Source organism: Zootoca vivipara, chromosome 14 (genome assembly GCF_963506605.1).
Source record: "Zootoca vivipara chromosome 14, rZooViv1.1, whole genome shotgun sequence".
Lineage (NCBI taxonomy): Eukaryota > Metazoa > Chordata > Lepidosauria > Squamata > Lacertidae > Zootoca > Zootoca vivipara.
In genome coordinates this window covers 27421491-27440282 of record NC_083289.1, presented here as the reverse complement: position 1 = coordinate 27440282, position 18792 = coordinate 27421491, and the positions used below count along the sequence as shown (strand labels likewise).

At 41.9% G+C, this 18792-nt stretch overlaps 1 protein-coding gene across 2 annotated transcripts in view; it reads left to right on the top strand.

Moving 5' to 3' along the window:
- The window catches only part of CTDSPL2 (CTD small phosphatase like 2), a 51174-nt gene that overhangs the window by 20184 nt on the left and 12198 nt on the right, over window positions 1-18792 (top strand). For both annotated transcript variants that reach the window (XM_035131873.2, XM_035131874.2), the window contains 7 exons: window positions 2354-2561; window positions 9288-9426; window positions 12466-12615; window positions 12815-13030; window positions 14133-14211; window positions 15329-15440; window positions 15608-15694. In XM_035131873.2, coding sequence (XP_034987764.1) covers window positions 2376-2561; window positions 9288-9426; window positions 12466-12615; window positions 12815-13030; window positions 14133-14211; window positions 15329-15440; window positions 15608-15694 — 969 coding nt within the window. In that variant the 5' untranslated portion in view covers window positions 2354-2375. The remainder of the gene's footprint in view (window positions 1-2353; window positions 2562-9287; window positions 9427-12465; window positions 12616-12814; window positions 13031-14132; window positions 14212-15328; window positions 15441-15607; window positions 15695-18792) is intronic.

Genomic DNA, 18792 nt, shown 5'->3' with positions numbered 1-18792 from the left:
TCTGTTGTTGAGAGACAATGAAGAACGCCTCTGAGAGTGAAATTAAACCACTGTGCTAGCAGCACTGAAGTGACCTCCCCAGGGCACAAGCCTGGGCAGTGTGTATGGAGGTCCTGGGCTGCCCAGATGACAAGAACCCCCCCTCTAGCTTGTTGATGTGGTCCAAAGGAAAGCAGAGCAATGTGTTTGGCACCACCTTGGTGATAGCTGAGTGCAGGGTGAGGACCAAAGGTGGGCAAACTACTGCAGAAAGAGCACAATGTGTCCCTACCAGAGGTACTACTCCTCCCCTAACGTCCCCTCCCCATACACATGCAATAACTGCTTCTTTTAAATTAACTTAAAATTAAAGAGTTTCAGCATGAAACTGTATGCTCCTTATCTTAGCTACTTCAAATGGAAAGTAACAATTAAGGCAAGACTACACCTTCATGTTGCATTTTACCTGGTTAAGATTTCACAGCTGTTTATGGGTGGTGATTCTTAGCAGTTTTATTGACATTATACCTAATTAAGGCTTTTTATTGTTAGAGACACAAAGAGTCAGACTCGAAGAGTCGGACACAACTAAACGACTAAACAACAACAACAGAAAATCAGTTCACAGAGTAGTCCTGTGTTTTATAAATGTAGAAGTTGAAGTCATCAACACTGACAAATGGAAGCCCATTTACCTAAGCATACTGTTTTCATGATGTAATATTTTTACTGGTTTGTTAACTTTGGCAAAGTTAGGTACCCTTTCCACAGAGCACTTGGAGTTTAGCAGACTTGTCTCCCTCCTCATTGTTGTTTGTTAGCAGCTTACAAACATTAGTAAAAGCTCACTTCCTCTCCCTCCCTCTGGTGGGCCACACAAACATACTTGTTCCCCAGATGGTAAGCAGAGGATCTGACAGGTTGTGGCTTGCCTCTAGCCATGCAGGAAGTGTGTAGGAGAGCTGGAAATTGATATGGTGTGTGTTCAGGTGCCAGTCACTGAATTACCCTTTTGTGAATATGGATGTACAAAGTAACATATTCCATTTGCCCTCTCAAACATAAGTGTTCAATTAGAATGTGATCAGGACATGGCTGTTTTACACCTTAATTTGCACAGTGATAATGCAGCAGACAAATAAACTCCCTGGTATTTTTCTTTGTGCTCTGCTGCGATAGACTGGGCTTGTCAATATGCGTCCTAATGCACATAAATGAGAGATTATTATTTTTTATTCACAGTAATTATGCTGTATTCCAGTTCCATACTTCCATCTCTTGGTCATGCCGAACTTATTTTCAGGGGAAAGAGCCAGTAAGACCAATGACCCTGTTCCAGGTCAGGGCAGAAAAGTTGCAGGAAGGAGCCTGCCTTGTTTTCTTCAGTGGCTAACTTGTCATGGCAATGGGGATAATTAGAAACCCATGAAATTTTCTACAACCATGAGGTATACTGATCTCTGGGAGTCAGACGGGCCCTACGCCCAAAGTACGGGGTAGGTTTTTCTTTTCTGAGAGTAGAATCACAAACTGCATCCTTTAGATTTCTCAGTGCTGAATGGCTGCCCCTCTCTTGCTAGAAGACCTACTCCAGAGCAGAGCAGGACTCCAGAGAGTCCTGCTGAAAGGCATGTTGAGATTCTGGATAGAAATGTTGCAAATATCCTGAGCATGTGCTAATATCCCCTTTGAAAATATGGCTCACCTGAATAATGAGATGGGTACCTGACCCCTCAAGTTCTCATGTCTTGATCGTGATCAAATAGTGTGTAGGAGATTCAAACATATGTTCTTTAGCCAGGAATGGCTGAATTTTCAAATTCCTACATGCCAGCCTCAGCATTTTAGGGAGCTAGAAACCAATTGTGTATGTGGCATTTCATTTATTTATTTTAAATAAATAAAATACTTAGTTAAAAAAGAAACAGAGTTACCCCAGCTTTGGATTAATTCTTGAAAGTGCTATAAAACCATAGATCAAGGGTGGCCAACTCTGAAGAGACTGCGATCTACACACAGAGTTAAAAACTGGCAGTGATCTACCCCCCTTTGGGGTGTTTAGGTCAAAGTTGTTAAGCTTTTTTTAGGAAGGAGGAAAGCCTCGAAGCCCCATTTGTTAAGGGTTCAGGTCAGAGTTGTTGAGCTCTTCTCAAGCGGGAAAGCCCTGGTTTTTTTGGGGGGGGGTGAAGGGCTAAAATGTTGAGCATTTTTTAGGGGAGCCAAAGTTGTTGAGCTTCTTTGAGGGGAGCCAGTGATCTACCACAGACATCCAGTGATCTACCGGTAGATTACAATCTACCTGTTGGACGTGCCAGCCATAGATGATTGGTACTTCTTGGGCTTTAGTTAATGCTATGTGCTTGTTCTCTTACAGTTTTACATGTGATACCAACAAAATGAGGCTGAGAACGCGGAAAGCTTCTCAGCAGTCAAATCAAAATCACACGCAGCGTGCACTGAGGGTGAAGAGAAAGTACTCAGATGTAGAAGAGAGCTTACCTGTTGGGGGAGGAAAACCTCAGAAAAATGAAACAGGCTTATTATCTTCAATCAAAAAGTTTATTAAAGGAAGCACCCCAAAGGTAAGCTTCAAATATTTTGATCATGCTAATCTATCTATGGAATATTTATCACCACAGTCTTCCCAAAAGGGATTTACACAAAAAAGTTTTAAAACCACAAAAATTCACAATAAAAAGAAATGTAAACATATTAGTTGTGTGTGGAATAAGCAGCCTCACATAACCAACATGCTTAAGTCTAATTAATGCATGAAGGGGTTAAGTCCATAGAGCAAGCTGTCGTGCCAAGCTTCGCTCAACTTGGAAGAGTCTACCTGAGAAGCTCCCATGTGAAGAGTTTTGAGTTGGTTGCTCCAGATCAGACTGCATGGCTCTCACAAGCCACTCTTGATTTCATATACCAGTAACCAAGGAACTTTCACCACTCTGTAACTAAGCAAAGTTTTACTTTCTTTGACTTTTTCTGAATGCTGTATGGAAAAGCACATAAATCTGACATTTGGAGAGTTTATAAGTAAACCATATTTAACTTACCAAATGTGTGGTGTTTTTGTATGCCAGTGGGAAACTTTGGAAAGAAGCCTTTTAAGGGGTCATTTTGGTACTCACTTTAACTGGCACATTTTAAGGTTCTGCAGCCTGTATTTCCACACTTTACTCTGTTGCATGTTTTGTGATTTCAAATCTCTGTTGGGGTTCCCTCACCAAAGAGTACTTGCCCTAAACTTGGATCTTGGCATCCAGGAATTCTCCTTCATACCTGTATAAATGTTGGTCCCTTTGAACCAAAATTGTAAACATAATGCCAGAATAAAAACTAGACCTTACAGAATAAATCTTAACAGGTCCACTGAGGCCTGTGTGTGGAGTGGCCCTACCAATAAGCTGGGGCATCTAGTTGCTCATATTAGGGATAGCTAGACTGCCACTTCATGAAGGGATAGAGAGAGATTTCTCAATGGGATTGGCACAGTAAAGCTACCATAGCCTTAGAATTCTAGTTCACTTTGTGGGGTGGGGAGCTTCCCATGCAAAATAAGAAGCAGTGAGTGGCCTGAAGCTGCAAGGCTGCTGAGCTAAGCAGGTGGGGAAGCAATCCTAAAGATAGTAAGAAAGCAGACTTGGTAAAGTTTCCTATGAAGGGAATTCCAAAAGCATGGGGCCACTACTGAAAAGGCTCTGTCCTTGCTATTTCATAAAGTGATCTCAAGTACCGTAGGTTATTATGAGAGCTGTCAGACCTTCATCTAACATGGCTCCAAATGTTTTAGGGATTTAAGGATCAGTGCCAGCACATTAAATTGAACCTGGAAATAAACATCAATGTAGCTGGTGTAGGAATGATGTGATGCAAGGGCAGGCAACCCCCAATGCAAATGCTAGCAGAAAGGGGCTTCCCTCCTCTCCTGCCTGCCCCCTCCCCCAATCTTATCTGGAGGGAACTCCCAGAACAGCACACGGTGGGAGAAGAGAAGGGATCATTTTGTTGATGGAACAATAAGAAGAGTGTGCAGATGAATTCCTCCCAGGGTGCTGGAAAAGTGATTCAGTGTGTCTTCTCAGTGATAAGAATGGAAACTTCCTGGAAAATTTCCATCATTCAGGTTGGTGACAATGGAGCAGACTTTAATTGGGATTATCTCAAGAAAAAAAGTTCCTCATCCACCCTATTCTTGTTTCACACAAGAATGCAGGACATTTTGTAAAAAGCTCATACTTTAGTAGAGCCATGTGTTTCTCAGTAACAGTGATTTCGCAAAGCAGTGATTTTGGGAGAGATTTAAAGGCAACATTTTAGGTTGTTGGGGAATTTCAGTTTGTAGTACTGAATATAGGTATAGGTAAATATAGGTAAAATATAGGGGGGGGGGGGAAGCAGCCAGTCCTCATACAGGTATTATAATCTTAGAATACAAGTGTTGAAAAGAAAGAAGTTTGAGCCTTCTGTTTCTCCCTTCCCTCCTATAGCATAACAATTTATATAATTGCATTTCCCCCCTCTTTTTTCTAAATATTTTTATTGAAACAAATTTAACAAAACAATTTATCAATCAATATACCCAATTACACCCTCCCTTTTATCCCCCCCCCATCCTTCCCTCTCCCACCCTCCAAGGACTTCCCTAAGCTCCCCTGGTTTGTTTATACATATTGTTCTCTGCATGTTGTAAAATTGTACATATCATTTACCTTATCTATCATCTGTTCTACTAATAAATTTGTGGATGCTTATTCAAAACCTGCCAAGGAGTCCAAATCCTTTTGTTGTCTTTTTAAATAATTTGTAGAAAGTTCCCATTCTTCCTTGAAGTCACGATTGTCCTTCTCCCGCAATTTGTATGTTAACTTTGCCAATTCCGCATAGTTCATCATTTTTTCTTACCATTCTTCTTTTGTTGGTATTTCCTCATTCTTCCATCTTTGTGCTAACAAGACTCTTCCTGCTGTTGTAGCATACATGAATAAATTCTTTGTTTTCCTTGGCAGGTCTTGTCCTAAAATCCCTAACAAAATTTTTCTGTTGTTTTTTTTTTACAAATGTAATTTTGATCATTTTTTTCAATTCATTATATGGTATATCATCTCCCAAAACTTTTTGACTTCTCTACATTCCCACCACATATAATATAAAGTACCTTCTTTTTCTTTACATTTCCAACATGTGTTTGACCCAGTTTTGTACATTCTTGCGATTTTCACTGGTGTAATATACCATCAATACATCATTTTCATACAATTTTCCTTCAATAGAGAACAATCTGTGAATTTGAAATCTACCTTCCATGATTTTTCCCAGTCCTCAAATTGTATGTTATGTTCTATATCTTGCGCCCATTTGATCATGACTGATTTGACTTCCTCATCTTTCGTTTCCCATTCTAGCAGAATGCTATATGCTTTCTTCAATAGCTTCACGTCTTCTTCTATAGCCTCCTTTTGTAATCTAGATTGTATAGCTAAACCCTTTTTTATTATCCTCCTTATACATCTCATTTAATTGTCTATAATGTAACCAACTCTGAAAATGTTCTTTAATTTCGTCATACTCTTTTCAATTCCATTTTCCTTCTTGATCTCTCTTCATATGTTTCCCTTTTTACCAAGCGGTTTGAGTAACGAAGCTTCAATTGGTGATAGCCATAGCTGCCAAGTTCTCCCTTTTTAAAAGGGAAATTCCATTATGCTGAATAGGCTTCCTCGCGAGAAAAGGGAAAACTTGGCAGCTATGGTGATAGCCACCAAGGTGTTTTTTGTTCTATTAGATCTTTGTACCTTTGTACTCTCATTAGTGATTTCTTAATTACATGATTGTAGAATCCTTTATCTACTTTCCCTTTCCCTTACCATAAGTATGTATGCCAGGGGTCCCCAGACTTACCGGCATTTGGGCCGGTTCCCACCGCGCCGATCGCGCGGCGGGCCGGAGGACGGGGGAGCGCGCGCGCATACGCACGGGCGCTTACTGGCGCGGCGGCGCGCTTCCAGGGTGGATAAAGCGCCGAAAATCCATTGTGCGCATGCGTATGGGCCTCCCCCGACCCGGAAGTGCACCAGAAATGACCTCTTCCGGGTCGGGAGAGGCCCATACGCATGCGCACAAAAGATTTTCGACGCTTTTTTCCCGACCCGGAAGAGCGCTGCCGCACTGCGCGCCGTAAGAGCGGGCGGCGGGGGTCGTCGCGGGCCGGATTGGCAGGCCAATTGGGCCGCATCCGGCCCCCGGGCCGTAGTCTGGGGACCCCTGATGTATGCCATCCATATCTGTTATTGTGACCTTCCAAATCTAATGCTTCTTCCTTTTCCAGTTTTATCCAGTCCCTAAATCACACCAAGCATGCAGTCTTGTAGTACAATTTAAAGTCTGGGAGGGCAAAGCCTCCTCTCTTTTTTTGTATCTGTAAGTATCTTATGTTTAATCCTTGGCCTCCGCCCCCGCCCCCAACTTAGAAATGCCCTTTTGCCATCTTTTGAGACAATCATCCTTAACCATTACTGGGAGTGTCTGAAAAAGGAAGAGCATTTTCGGCAGCACATTCATTTTCATTTCCGCAATTCTTCCTAGTAGGGAAAGGTTTATTCTACCCCATATTCCTAAATTCCTTTTTATCTCATACCATAATTTTTCATAATTGTCTTACACACGTTTATATTTATAATTCGTTCCACGGGTCTTTTCTTATAACAAAAAATTCGTCTAGTGAATCCCATAGGAATGCATTGATTTTTTTATATTTTTTTCCCCATAGGAACGCATTAATTGAATTTCAATGCATTCCTATGGGAAACCGCGATTTGCTGGACGAATTTTTCATAAAACGAATTCGTCTAGCGAGGCAACCTCCGCTCGAAAAATCCTTTCGTTAAGCGAAAATTTCGTTAAGCAGGGCATTTGTTAAGCGAGGCACCACTGTAATTCTAAATTTAGTAATTCTACCGTAATTACTAAATCATCAGCAAAGGCTTTAAATTTAAATTCACCCCCCCCCCCCAGTTTTTATCCCTATAATCTCTTTATCTGCTTCTAGGACCAAGGTGAACAGTAACAGTGATAATAGGCATCCTTGCCTGCTTCCTTTTTTGTATCTTGCATTCATTCGTTACCACCTGGTTTACAATTTATTTTGCCTTTTGTTCTGAATATATTGCTTGTATTCCTTTTAAAAAATTATATCCACAATTAATTTCTTCAAGCAATTTTTTTCATGAAATCCCAAGAAACATTATCAAAAGCTTTTTCAGCATCTATAAACATTGCTGCTTTAAAAAAAAAAAAAAAACCTCCGGGTATTCTATCACATTCAATATATTTCTTACGTTCTCTTTCATTTGTCTACCTGGAAGAAACCCTGCTTGATCTTGATGTATATATTCTCCTAAAAAATTAGCTAAATCTATTAGCTAAAATATTTGCAAATAATTTATAATCATTATTTAATAATGAAATAGGTCTATAATTTTTTATTTGCATTAAATCCTGTTTTGGAATCACTGTTATATAAGCTTCCTTCCATGTTCCTGGGATTTCACCTGTCTTTAAAATCTCATTTATCACATCTTTCAACGGATTTGCTAATTGTTCATTTAATTTTTTATAATAATTTGCCGTTAATCCATCTGGTCCTGGAGACTTTTTGTCCAATTTATTGCCTCTAAAACCTCTTAAGCTGTTATTTGGGTATTTAAAATCACTGATTGTTCCTCTTTTATTTTTGGCAGATTACTGTTTTTTATATATTTCTCTATTTTGAAATTCTTTTCCTTTTTTATACAATTCTGAGAAGTATTTCATGAATGCTTCTCTTATTTCCTTCACCTTATCTGTAATTTTCCCATTTATATTGATTTTATTTATAAAATTTCTTTGTTCACTTTTTTTCAATTGGCACGCTAGCAGTTTTCCTGATTTATTGGCATGTTCAAAATATTTCTGCTTCATTCTTTTTATATTTTCCAGCTGATTTCTTCATTGTCATAGAAAATTGAGTTTGTAATATTCTAATTACCTGTTTTACTAACCCTTTATTAACTCCCCCCCATAATTTCATCTAAAATTCATTTTTCCCTTTTCCCTTTCAATTTCCTTATGCTTGAATTTTGTTGCATAAACAATCCCCTCATCACCGCCTTACTCATATCCCAAACTGTCTGTAATTTAATCTCTCCCTGGAGGTTTATTTCAAAATAATCCCCCAGGGCCTTCTTTGCTTTTACCATGAAATTTTGATCTTCTAATAAATATTTGTTCAATCTCCATCTAAATGTTGTTTGGCTTTTCTTTTGAATTTCCATTATCATGGAATTGTGATCGGACAGTGTCCCCACTTGTCTGTGGGGTTTTATTCATGGGGCACCTAGCCCTGGCGCTCACCCCCGGAGCCCTAACAACTAGGACCCTGTCATCTTTTAGTCAGACGACATAGAGCGCACCGCCATTCTGCTCCACAGCAGACCGGAAGTCCTCTATAATTGCATTTTTCTATAGAGCTGTAGAAGTACGAGGATTTTTTAAAAAACAAAACCAAAAGCTTGGACTTTGAAGATTCCAACTTGAGTCTTTGATCACACACAAGAAACCAACACACCTAAGCCTATCCAGCGCCGTGGTTCAGAGATCCCTCCAGCGCCCCCCCTCCTTTCCCAGCCGGAAAGCTAGAGCCATGCACTGCCTTGGGGGCGCTCATGTGCTTTGTTCGAGCTTTCGCAGAGCGGCTGGTGAACACAGGGCTGGCTCTGGTGTCTGCGGTGCCTTCTTCCACACAAGATGCTGTGGAAGGCTTTTTGCAGAAATGATAAGCAGACGAGCCGAGGTTGCTGAATGCATACTTTCCCCCCACCCAGTCTGTGGGAGAAATAGTTGAAGGACAGGACTCAAGGCCAGGGCCATCTTAAGCCACCTCCAGCTTTGCTGCCGGCAGCTTTGCAGGGCTGGAGGAGGCGGGCAGCGGCTGGAGGGTGGCTCCTTCGGCAGGAAAGAGTCGGAGGCTCCGGGCACGGTGCTGCTTCAGCACGGTGGGAGAGGGTGCCACGCCCAGCCTCTGCCTCTTCTCTGGCGCCCGGGACCTCAGTGACCACGGCAGGTGGAGGCTCCGGGTGTGCCGCTGCTTTGGTGCAGTGGATGAGGACAGTGAGCCGATGCCGGGAGTCCAGCCTCCACCTCTTCCCAGGCACGCTCCAGAACTGGGCGCGAACTTGGCGCCCTGGTTCCCCACGCCACTTGCCTCTATGAGCAAGACACCCCTGAACTTACATATCAGGTAATAAATTGTTTATGCTTTATTCTTTAAGGATGAAAGAGAACATCCTGCAAAGAGGAGTAGAACTGAACATGATATAGATGACAACTTGATTACATCCACTCCTCGAACAGGAGAAAAGCCTAACAAACAGATTTCTCGAGTTAGGCGGAAAAGTCAAGTGAATGGAGGTTTGTAAATATTCTACTCAAGTGACTCCTATGAGGCCTTTGGTCTACACCATTGAAGTAATTTAAGATTTTGTGTCCTGGTTTCATGGAAGAGAAAAATTGAGCCTGCAGTGCTAGAAGTGTGCATTGGTTATTGGGCAGCATATAAATATTTATATTTATTTGGGTGGTTTAGAAGTAAAGCTAGTGTCTTTATTGTGTAAAATACATTGCAGTATTTTTTCTTGATGCTTACAGTAGCCCAGTCTACAAAATGGTTGGGTCCTTAGAGAAGTTAGTTTAAGAAAATTCACAGAAGAAACTTTAATCCCCTCCTTTCCTTCCCCCCCCCCAACACCTCTGGAGAGTATTGGTTGGCCATCCTGAACAATATTAGAAGGGCAGGAAGGACTCCTGATGGAAGGAAGGGATGGGCTGTGATTTTAATTTAGTTACTGTCTTAGGATCCATGCATGGTACTGGAGGATTTCTCCCTCCCACAGCAGCTCCCTGCACAGCATCAAACATTGTCCAGAGAAGATTTTGGGGGCCATCTGGGGCGGGGGTCTGCTGTAGGTAGAAGGGAACACAAAACCATATTTCTCGGACCACGCCACTTGGACCGTAACACACACTTTTCCCCTCCTAAAACGGAAAGGAAAAATGTCGCTGCGTGTTATGGAGTGAAGGCAGCAGCTTTCGTGCTGCCTGCTCCTCGGGCAAAGGGGGCGGGGGATGAGCTTTTGCCAGCGGAGCACGCTGGTGGTGGCTTCGGCGACGACTGTAGGGGGCAGAAAGGAACGAGAAGCTCTTTCTCCTTGGAAGCTGCCACCTGCTGCTTGCAAATGCAGAGCGCACTGGCAGCGGCTTCCGAGGAGGAAGAGCTGCTCGTTCCTCTCGCCCCCCACTGCCATCAGCGCGCTCCGCTTTTGCGGGCAGGGGGGGGCAGGAGAGGAACAAGCAGCTCTTCCTCCTCTGAAGCCGCCTGCCGCCACTCACAAAAGTGGAGCGTGCTGGCCGCGGCTTCCAAGGAAGAAGAGCTGCTCGTTCCTCTCCCCACCAGCGCACTCTACTTTTGCGGGCAGGTGGGGCAGGAGAGGAACGAGCAGCTCTTCCTCCTCCGAAGCTGCCCGCCGCCGCTCGCAACAGTGGAGCGCGCTGGCAGTGGCTTCCGAAGAGGAAGAGCTGCCCATTCCTCTCTCCCGCACTGCCGCCAGCGCTCTCCGCTTTTGCGGGAGGCGCCGGCAGGAGGGGCAGACGGGCTTGCCCCTGGAGAGCTGGCAGCTCCTCCCCCTTCGCCGTTGCTGTCGTCAAAGGGGAAGGGGGAGGAGCGGACAGCGCAAAAAGCACCGCTGTCCACTTGTCCCAGTTCGCCATTGCTGTCGGCAAAGGGGAGGGGGAGGAGCAGACAGCGCAAAAAGTGCCGCTTTCCCACTGTCCGCTCCTTCCCTTTCGCCGACAGCGACATGGGGGAGGCAGCATCAGCCCGAAATCGGGCTGTGTTGCCTCCGCAGCCCCCGAAGCCAGCAGCTGAGGGGAGGGGGAGGCAGCATCAGTCCAAAATCGGGCTGGTGCTGCCACCACAGCAGCTGTGGGTTGAGAGAAGAGGCCGAAATGGTGCTGCTGTTGTTGCTGCCGCGTCCCAGCCTTTTAGAGGAGGAAAACTAGGGAAAATTTTTTTTCCTTGTTTTCACCCTCTAAAAACTACCGGTAGGTGTGTGGTATGGTCCGGTGCATGGTATGGTCCGTAAAATACAGTAAACTTCTCTTAGAATCTAAAATTATTTATTTTGTTATAAACAAAGGCTAAAAAGAGTGTTTTGCCTTACTGAACAAGGGTTTGAAATGTTATGGTGTGTCCACTCAAACCTCTTGACAGAGTAGCCAACATGGTGCCCTCCAAATCTTGGGCTACAGCTCCATTGTCCTTAACCATTGGCCATGTTGGCTAGAACTGATAGGAGTTGAAGTCCAACAACGTATGGAGGGCAGCACATTGGCTGACGCCCCCACCCCACCTACACTGTAGTGGTTAATAATGTTTGGCAATGGAGCAGAGCACTCTTGCATAGCTTACAGCTGCAAAGTTGGCAGGATCACCCGCTCCTTTTCCTTCTTCAATGAAATGGGCTATATTGTTTGCATTGGGGACAGTTAATGCTTATCATGCTGAACTGCATTTTTGTTTTACACAAATGGATCACTTCAGAAAAGAAAGAAAACAGTATTATTTTCCTTTAGGAAGGAGAGGATCGTTGGGTGAGTTGGCTGCTCTACTAGGCAATAATATGCAAATTGAGCTGTTCTTACCTTGCGTGGGAGGGAAACTGACCCTTCAGTTTCCTTTCCCTGCCATATTTAAGAAGGCCCTGGCAACTGAGTGGGCAGAGCCTAAGGGTGCGCGGGTGTCTGACTTTAGTATCTATCTGATATTCCAGATAGATTATGGTGCAAGCAGCTACTATGTATTATTGGATGCATGTTGTGAGGAAATAACTATCTTTAATAGGGATTTGGTAGTCAGAGGTGACCAATTGTGATGCTGCCTGCTTTACTGCCTTGAAGACTACAGGCAACAGGATCTGCCTTAATCTCATCAGCTGTTTATGGGTTTCCTAGATATTGAATGGCTGTCTGGTGTTTAATTGCAGGGTTTTGTGGGTTTTTTGTTTGTTTTATTTTTTACTGTAAAACAAACGCAGAAACCTCTTGTTCCAGTTTTAAGAGGATTAAACTCCTGAAATAACTATTTGTTGAACTAAGCATATGCTTGTATGGATTGAAAATATTGTCTACTGAAATCATGATGAACAAAAATATTGCTATTGCTACTCATACATATTGACTGTATTTGGATGTAATGCCAGCTCCACCCTCACCTCCAGTATGGTTGCAAGGAGAAGTCTGCCTCAGGCAGCAAAATGTCTTGTTCTGGCCCTGGAAATTTACTTGAAGATACTGTGTGATTTGGTCATTCCAACCTATGTAGTAAAAATGACATCAGGAACAATGTGAGCATTGTACAATACTGTCTAGTCAAATGTTTTGTCTGCATTCTAGAAGCTGGAAATTATGAAATGACAAACCAGCATGTTAGGCAAAATGGAAAATTGGACGATAATCCCGCAACCGGCAGCCCTCCACGGACTACTTTACTGGGGACCATATTTTCTCCCGTCTTCAATTTTTTCTCACCAGCAAATAAAAATGGCAAGTATTATATACACTTAAAAATAAAATAGCAATTTAGAAAAAGTAATTTCCTGTCTCAATGCTGGGCAAAAGATAGGTATGATTTGATTACTCTTTTTAAAAAAAAAATATTTAAAGATTCTGAAGCTAAAAATGAAATAATGTTAATTCTTACCTAAGTGCAATAGCAATCTTTGAACTGAAAACATCATTTCAGGGACAGCCGGCTCAGACTCTCCGGGGCAAGCTGTTGAAGCTGAAGAAATAGTGAAGCAGCTTGATATGGAGCAGGTGGATGAAATTATCACTAGCACTGCAACTTCAGCCAATGGAGCATCCTATACTAGCCAAGCAGTGCAAGTCAGATCAACGATCAACAATGGCTTGGAGGAAGTAGAGGATGTAACTGATCGTGATTTGCCTCCTCTCACTGGTAAGAACCAGGCATATTTTGGTGGTTGTTTTTAAATCTTATGTACATGACTAATTTTGGGGGGGTTCGCCCTCACTCTTCTGAACCGAATGGCTCAGGGACACAAGATTCTCCATGACCAGCATGGTTGTGCGGTCTGCATGGCTAGCATTTTTTGGGAGAGAATGATGTCCTAAACTTCCCTTCCTTGGGATACTCCAAGCATTTCTATAGCCATAGACTGCAGGAGCAGAGAAGCTTTTATCTGGACTTATTATGTTGAACAGTGCTCTGCAATTTTGAATGGGAATGGTGCAAATCTACTTTACCTGAGCATGAATTAACAATCATTGTTATTGTTGTTGTTGCTATTAATATCATTCTTATTTATCCACCCTTCACACTAAGGTCCCAGGGTGGGTTACAACAATAAAAACACAATGTTAAAAACAGTTGAAAACGCCTTACAATCACAGAAATAAGGTGGGTCTTTAAAATGTACATCTCAAATATCAGCAGCCAGGGGAAAGAGGTGTATCTTCTGCCTTCACTGAAAGATATATAATGCCAGGGGCACCTCTGTGAGGAGGGAGTTTCACAACTTAGAACTAAATACCTTAATTGCATTGAGTGTCTTAGTGCCAAAGAAAGAAAAGAAAACCAAAGGGAATAACTCTTTGGTGGCTGAGAGTGTAGCCGAAGAAATGGATGGTGGTTTTCTCGCTCTTATGTTTGTACATTCTAGTTCCAGTGTGTCTATTGTAACATTCAAATGAAATTATAGCTGACACTTGAAAGTTAGCATTTAAGACTTTAATAGATTGATAAAAGCTGTTATTAGAGGTGAAACTGTTATATGTAGGACCATTCTGGGGAAGGTTCTAACTAATTATTTTAGTAGTATTATATTTTTACATATATCCCACCTCTCCTCCACACCAGGACTGATGGAAGCTTACACAGATTAAATAGAACAGACTAAAAAAAATTCAATCCTTAAATGTAATTTAAGGCAAAAATGGAGACTTGAAATATTTTGATTATTGAATATTCTACTTAGCTGCTAACTGGAGCTTGCCTCCCCTCTTCAGATGAACTAATGAGGAGCTTTTGTGTTTATTAGCACCAGTATCTCCGGACAGTGGTTACTCATCAGCTCATGCAGAAGGTGCCTATGAGGAAGACTGGGAAGTTTTTGATCCGTATGTTTGATTTCACTTTGTAATTTTAGATATGACATTTTGAGAAATAAAACACTTTGCCCTCTGAGTTAGCTTTGTGAGTCAGTGTTGAAGGCTGCAGTACTTAAAAATTATTTTGAACACAATACTGCAGCAGTTCTACAAGCCTCAGTTGTAGAGCCATAGCAGTAAAATCAACATTTATTTATTTGAACCCTCTTTATACTGCTTTTCATCAAAATTGATTTCAGCAGAGTTTACAAGGTTTAAGAAGAATAAAATATACATTACGTCCTCTAACAGCAAACTCAGCTAGTGAGCACTGACAAGAGTATGGCCAAAACTTGGCTGCTGAGAAACAAGGAAGAGGTATTGATGTGCTCAAGGAAACCATATGGTTTGCAGAAATGGGGGGGGGGATAGGAGGAAATGTATGGAGGCATTTGAAAAAAAAACCCAAACAACCCAGTGAGGACTGCATGCTTACTGGTCACAGAATTATTGTTGTCTGGGGAGGGGATAAACTAAGGGGGGTGGGGTGGAGTAGAATAGAATAGAATATCTTGGAAGACATACAGGTACTTCCCCATTTACGCATGATCAGCACGTGCATGACTGCTGACAGGCGCACAATTTTCGGCATTGCAAGGGGGTAGAGCAGAATGGGGTGGGTTTATATCATCCCACTGGTGCATGCGGTGCCTCAGAATGTAACCCCCCCCCATGTAAATTGGGATCTGCCTGTATGTACATAAAACGTTTATACATAAAAAAGACCTGCAGATAAAAGAAAAATCAACAGTCCTTAGATGAGTGAATAAAAAGGTTTTATCACAAAACATCTTCATTTGATGTGCAACATTACAATTGCACACGCACGCCATATCCCATTGAATCATACAGGAAAGTTTTCCAGGGCTTCCCAGATTAGTTGTGTGTCTATTTCCATCCAGATTAGTTGTGCGTCTATTTCCATCCTGCATCCAGTGGGGGCTGGGATTGCTGAAGATGTCTTCTTACTGCCCTGGTGGTCCATTACTTTAGCCTGCCAGGGTGGCTTTCCAAATGTGTCCCAAGAGTTGTAAAGCAGCAGTTGTAATAAATTACCAAACCATATATTGGTTTGCCTTTCTTCTAGGTACTACTTCATCAAACATGTTCCACCACTAACAGAAGAACAACTTAATCGGAAGCCTGCTCTTCCATTGAAAACGAGAAGCACACCAGAATTCTCTTTAGTTCTAGACTTGGTAAGGAATACATAATGGCATTAGTTTTGATAGAAAGGGGTGGGTGGGTGGGTGAGAGAGAGAGAGATGTATGCTGTACAAATTGCAGGTGGGGGGGGGCTTCATTTCCTAGCATACTTTATTTCTACCTGCCTTCTAAGTCATCTCATTTTCTTAATTCTTTATAGGATGAAACACTAGTCCACTGTAGTCTAAATGAACTGGAAGATGCTGCACTCACATTTCCAGTCCTTTTTCAAGATGTCATTTACCAGGTGATCAAAACCACGTTCCGGTGAAGTATAAAACTGCTTATATAAATTAAATGGGCAAACACTTGTCATGCACATGGTGTCTTCTTGCCCTCCTGGAACATTGGCAATTAAGCAGTATTGATTACATTCTTTGAAATTTTGTCAGGCAAGTCCTCAGATATTAGATGTATTGTGACACACTGCTTCTTCCTTGCACACTTGCATACTTTTACACTTCCTTGTCATTTATTTGTAAAGAGCTCAAGCATGAGGAAGCCAGAAGGCTTCCTCTTAGCTGTCCTTCTACATAGCAGCTTTTCTCCCTGCCAGCAGGTGGAGGCAGGAGTTCTGGAAGCTTAAATAATTTTACTACAGAAGAGCTCAGTGCAGACTTGCTTTTCTGCCTTGCCTGAGTAAAATCGACCCATGCTATTCTGCTCAGAAGGGATTAAAAATACAGACCTGGGAATAACTTGTGCAGATCCATCTCTTCCTTCGTAGTTAGGTGCTGCTTGTGTGGCAGGAGTTGCTTTTGTTGATGGAGTGCCAGATTGCTAGCTGTTGGTTGTGCTTCACAACATATTCTTAGCTTCCATCTACTGTGTGTACAACAATTCGGTCAGTGAAGAACAGAGGAAAGAGGAAGAGTTGGAGGTGTGTTCCAGCAACTGCCAAAGATGCTGCACTGACCCCGGCTGTTGTTCTCAGGTCCCTATTGTGTGATGTACCTGGGAGTAGCAACAGCTTCCCTCCATGTAGTTTGCACGATATTGGACTCCTCTGTAGAATCTTTGGAGAATGACACCAGGCACCTTAAATGGACACTTGTCCAGGTACTTTACCCTAATTTTAAAACTTGCATTTTGTCTTTTTGTTCTGTAAAACCCTCCAAAATTCTGAGGCTTAAAATGAGGTATTTCCTTTCCCCAGAAGAAATCATGTTTAGTGACACCAATATTCAGCTTCCTCTTTAATTAGATAAGTTAGGAAGTTACAGTAGAATATTTTGGATAGTAAAAGCAAGAGCTGAAATTTGGCTGATCATCTTTTCTGTGGCTTCCCAATATTACATCTTGGTGAGAACAGCTGAGAAGTAAACACTACTTTATGAGGTTTCTTTATATAAATATTGCTGAAGTGAGCAACAACACATTTGAGTCTTGGGTGGAATAAATGTAGAGTTCCAATTTTGCAAACCCCCCTTGGTCCTTGGGCTGGGTTCAGGGGGTATTGTTTGGGGTGGGGTTGTTGTTGCTGTTAATTTTAGGATTTTTATTTTGGATTTTACAATTTATGTAGAAAGTGTTCAATAGTTTTGATATTTTCTTTAGTGTTTAAAACTGCTTTTGTTACATTACTAGTTATGCAATTTTTTATGTGTTGTAAGCTGCCTTGAGCATAGTTTTACATTTGGAAAGGCGGCATAGAAATAAAATTATTGATTGATTCATTGATTGATTGAGTGATTGGTTTATTGGCAGTCCTTTTCTGCCTAGCACAGGGCTAGCACTACAAAACTTAATTTTTGCAAACTTGGACATTTAGTTAGGAGTTTAGTAACCTCTGCTCCTCAACCTATTGTAATCTTCTACCCACTTATTCCACTGTCAGTCTCATTAAAAGCTCCTCCAGACTAAGCAGGTTAAGAACTGCAGCTGTAAATGTTCCAGACCTGGTCCTAACCCTTAAGCATTTTGCCCTTCAAGCCAAATGCTCACATCTGGAAGTAGGTTTCATTGCTTTGAGGGGAACTAGTTTCCAAGTATGCTTGAAATTGCAGTCACAGCCATCTATGGCTATAGATAAACAGAGTTTGCCCCTATTACGCTTGTCATTTCTTCGATTTTGATATGGGCCCAGTGAAAATGGCAAGGAGGTTTGAAGTGTCAGCTTCATAATATTATTGTCAGTCTCTGAAAAACCATTATTCAGTCAAACTCCAAAGGAAAAAACAATAAAAAGCCTTTTGTGGACCAGAGTTCTCTTTATTTGCTACATAATTAATTTAGAACTAATTTGGTGCAAATGGTCACAATGATGATCAAGTGTTGTAGTGATGTGGTCCATTACTGCAGCTAAGCTTGATCTTATCTGGGGCTTTGGTCATCCAGAAGACTTCCTCCAAGATCTTGCTGAAAATCAGAATGGCAACAAGAGAGGCTTTTTTGTGGTTGTCCCCTATTTCTGGAGTGCTTTCTTCAGAGAGGCTCTCCTGGCACTAGTCTTTGTGGCAGCAGGCATACCTTTATTTCCTCCCAGGCAGTTTAGTATCTTCTTCTCTGTTGGTGCCCTTAATGCTATCTGCCAGGGTAGCTCGATTTTTAAAATTTTAATGGGGGTTGTGTCCATACTTGAGGAGCGGATTTTGTTATTAGTTTGTTGCTTTGTTAAAAACTTGGTTATGCTGTATTTATCTTACAGGTTGTATTTGCTTATTTGATGTTTTAAACTATTTTATTGTCAGTCACCAGGAGGCTTTGGAGCAGGTGACTAAAAATTTAATTAATAATAATAGGAAGGAAGGTTCAAGTGGTTACTTAACTGCACTAAGAATGACTGAGACCATGCAAGTTCACTCTTTTGCTCTCCCCACCCTTTTTAATGATAATCTTCTGTTGATTGCAAGGGCCTGTGGTGACAGTACTGAATCAAGATGGGGTTTAAATTATCTGTCATGTGCTCCTTTGGAAGATTGCAAAGATAGAAACGTAAACTCAAAGCTCTAGGTGTAATGCGTTTCTATCTTTGCAATCTACTGAGGAAGCCTAACCGGGGCGAAACAAAGGACATAACCCGGGAACCTTGTCTATGGACATTGGTTTGCCACGCCTGTTTGCCAATTGGATATACTGTTGTCACCTCTACACCTGATGTACACCTCCTCTTGTGGAATTCTAATATTATTCCTGCTTCGAAAGTACTTTTGAATTGACTTATCTCCACATGAATTACTTCATGAACACTTCATTTATTTTGGACTGAATCCTTGTTGATATTTTGAACATGTGGGTGTGCCATTTTTGTTGACTTATGTTGATTTTGTTCATCTGATAAATTCTTTGAACCAAGTTTTGAATAAGATTTTGCATATTCTGTTACAACAGCCAGTTACGCATGTT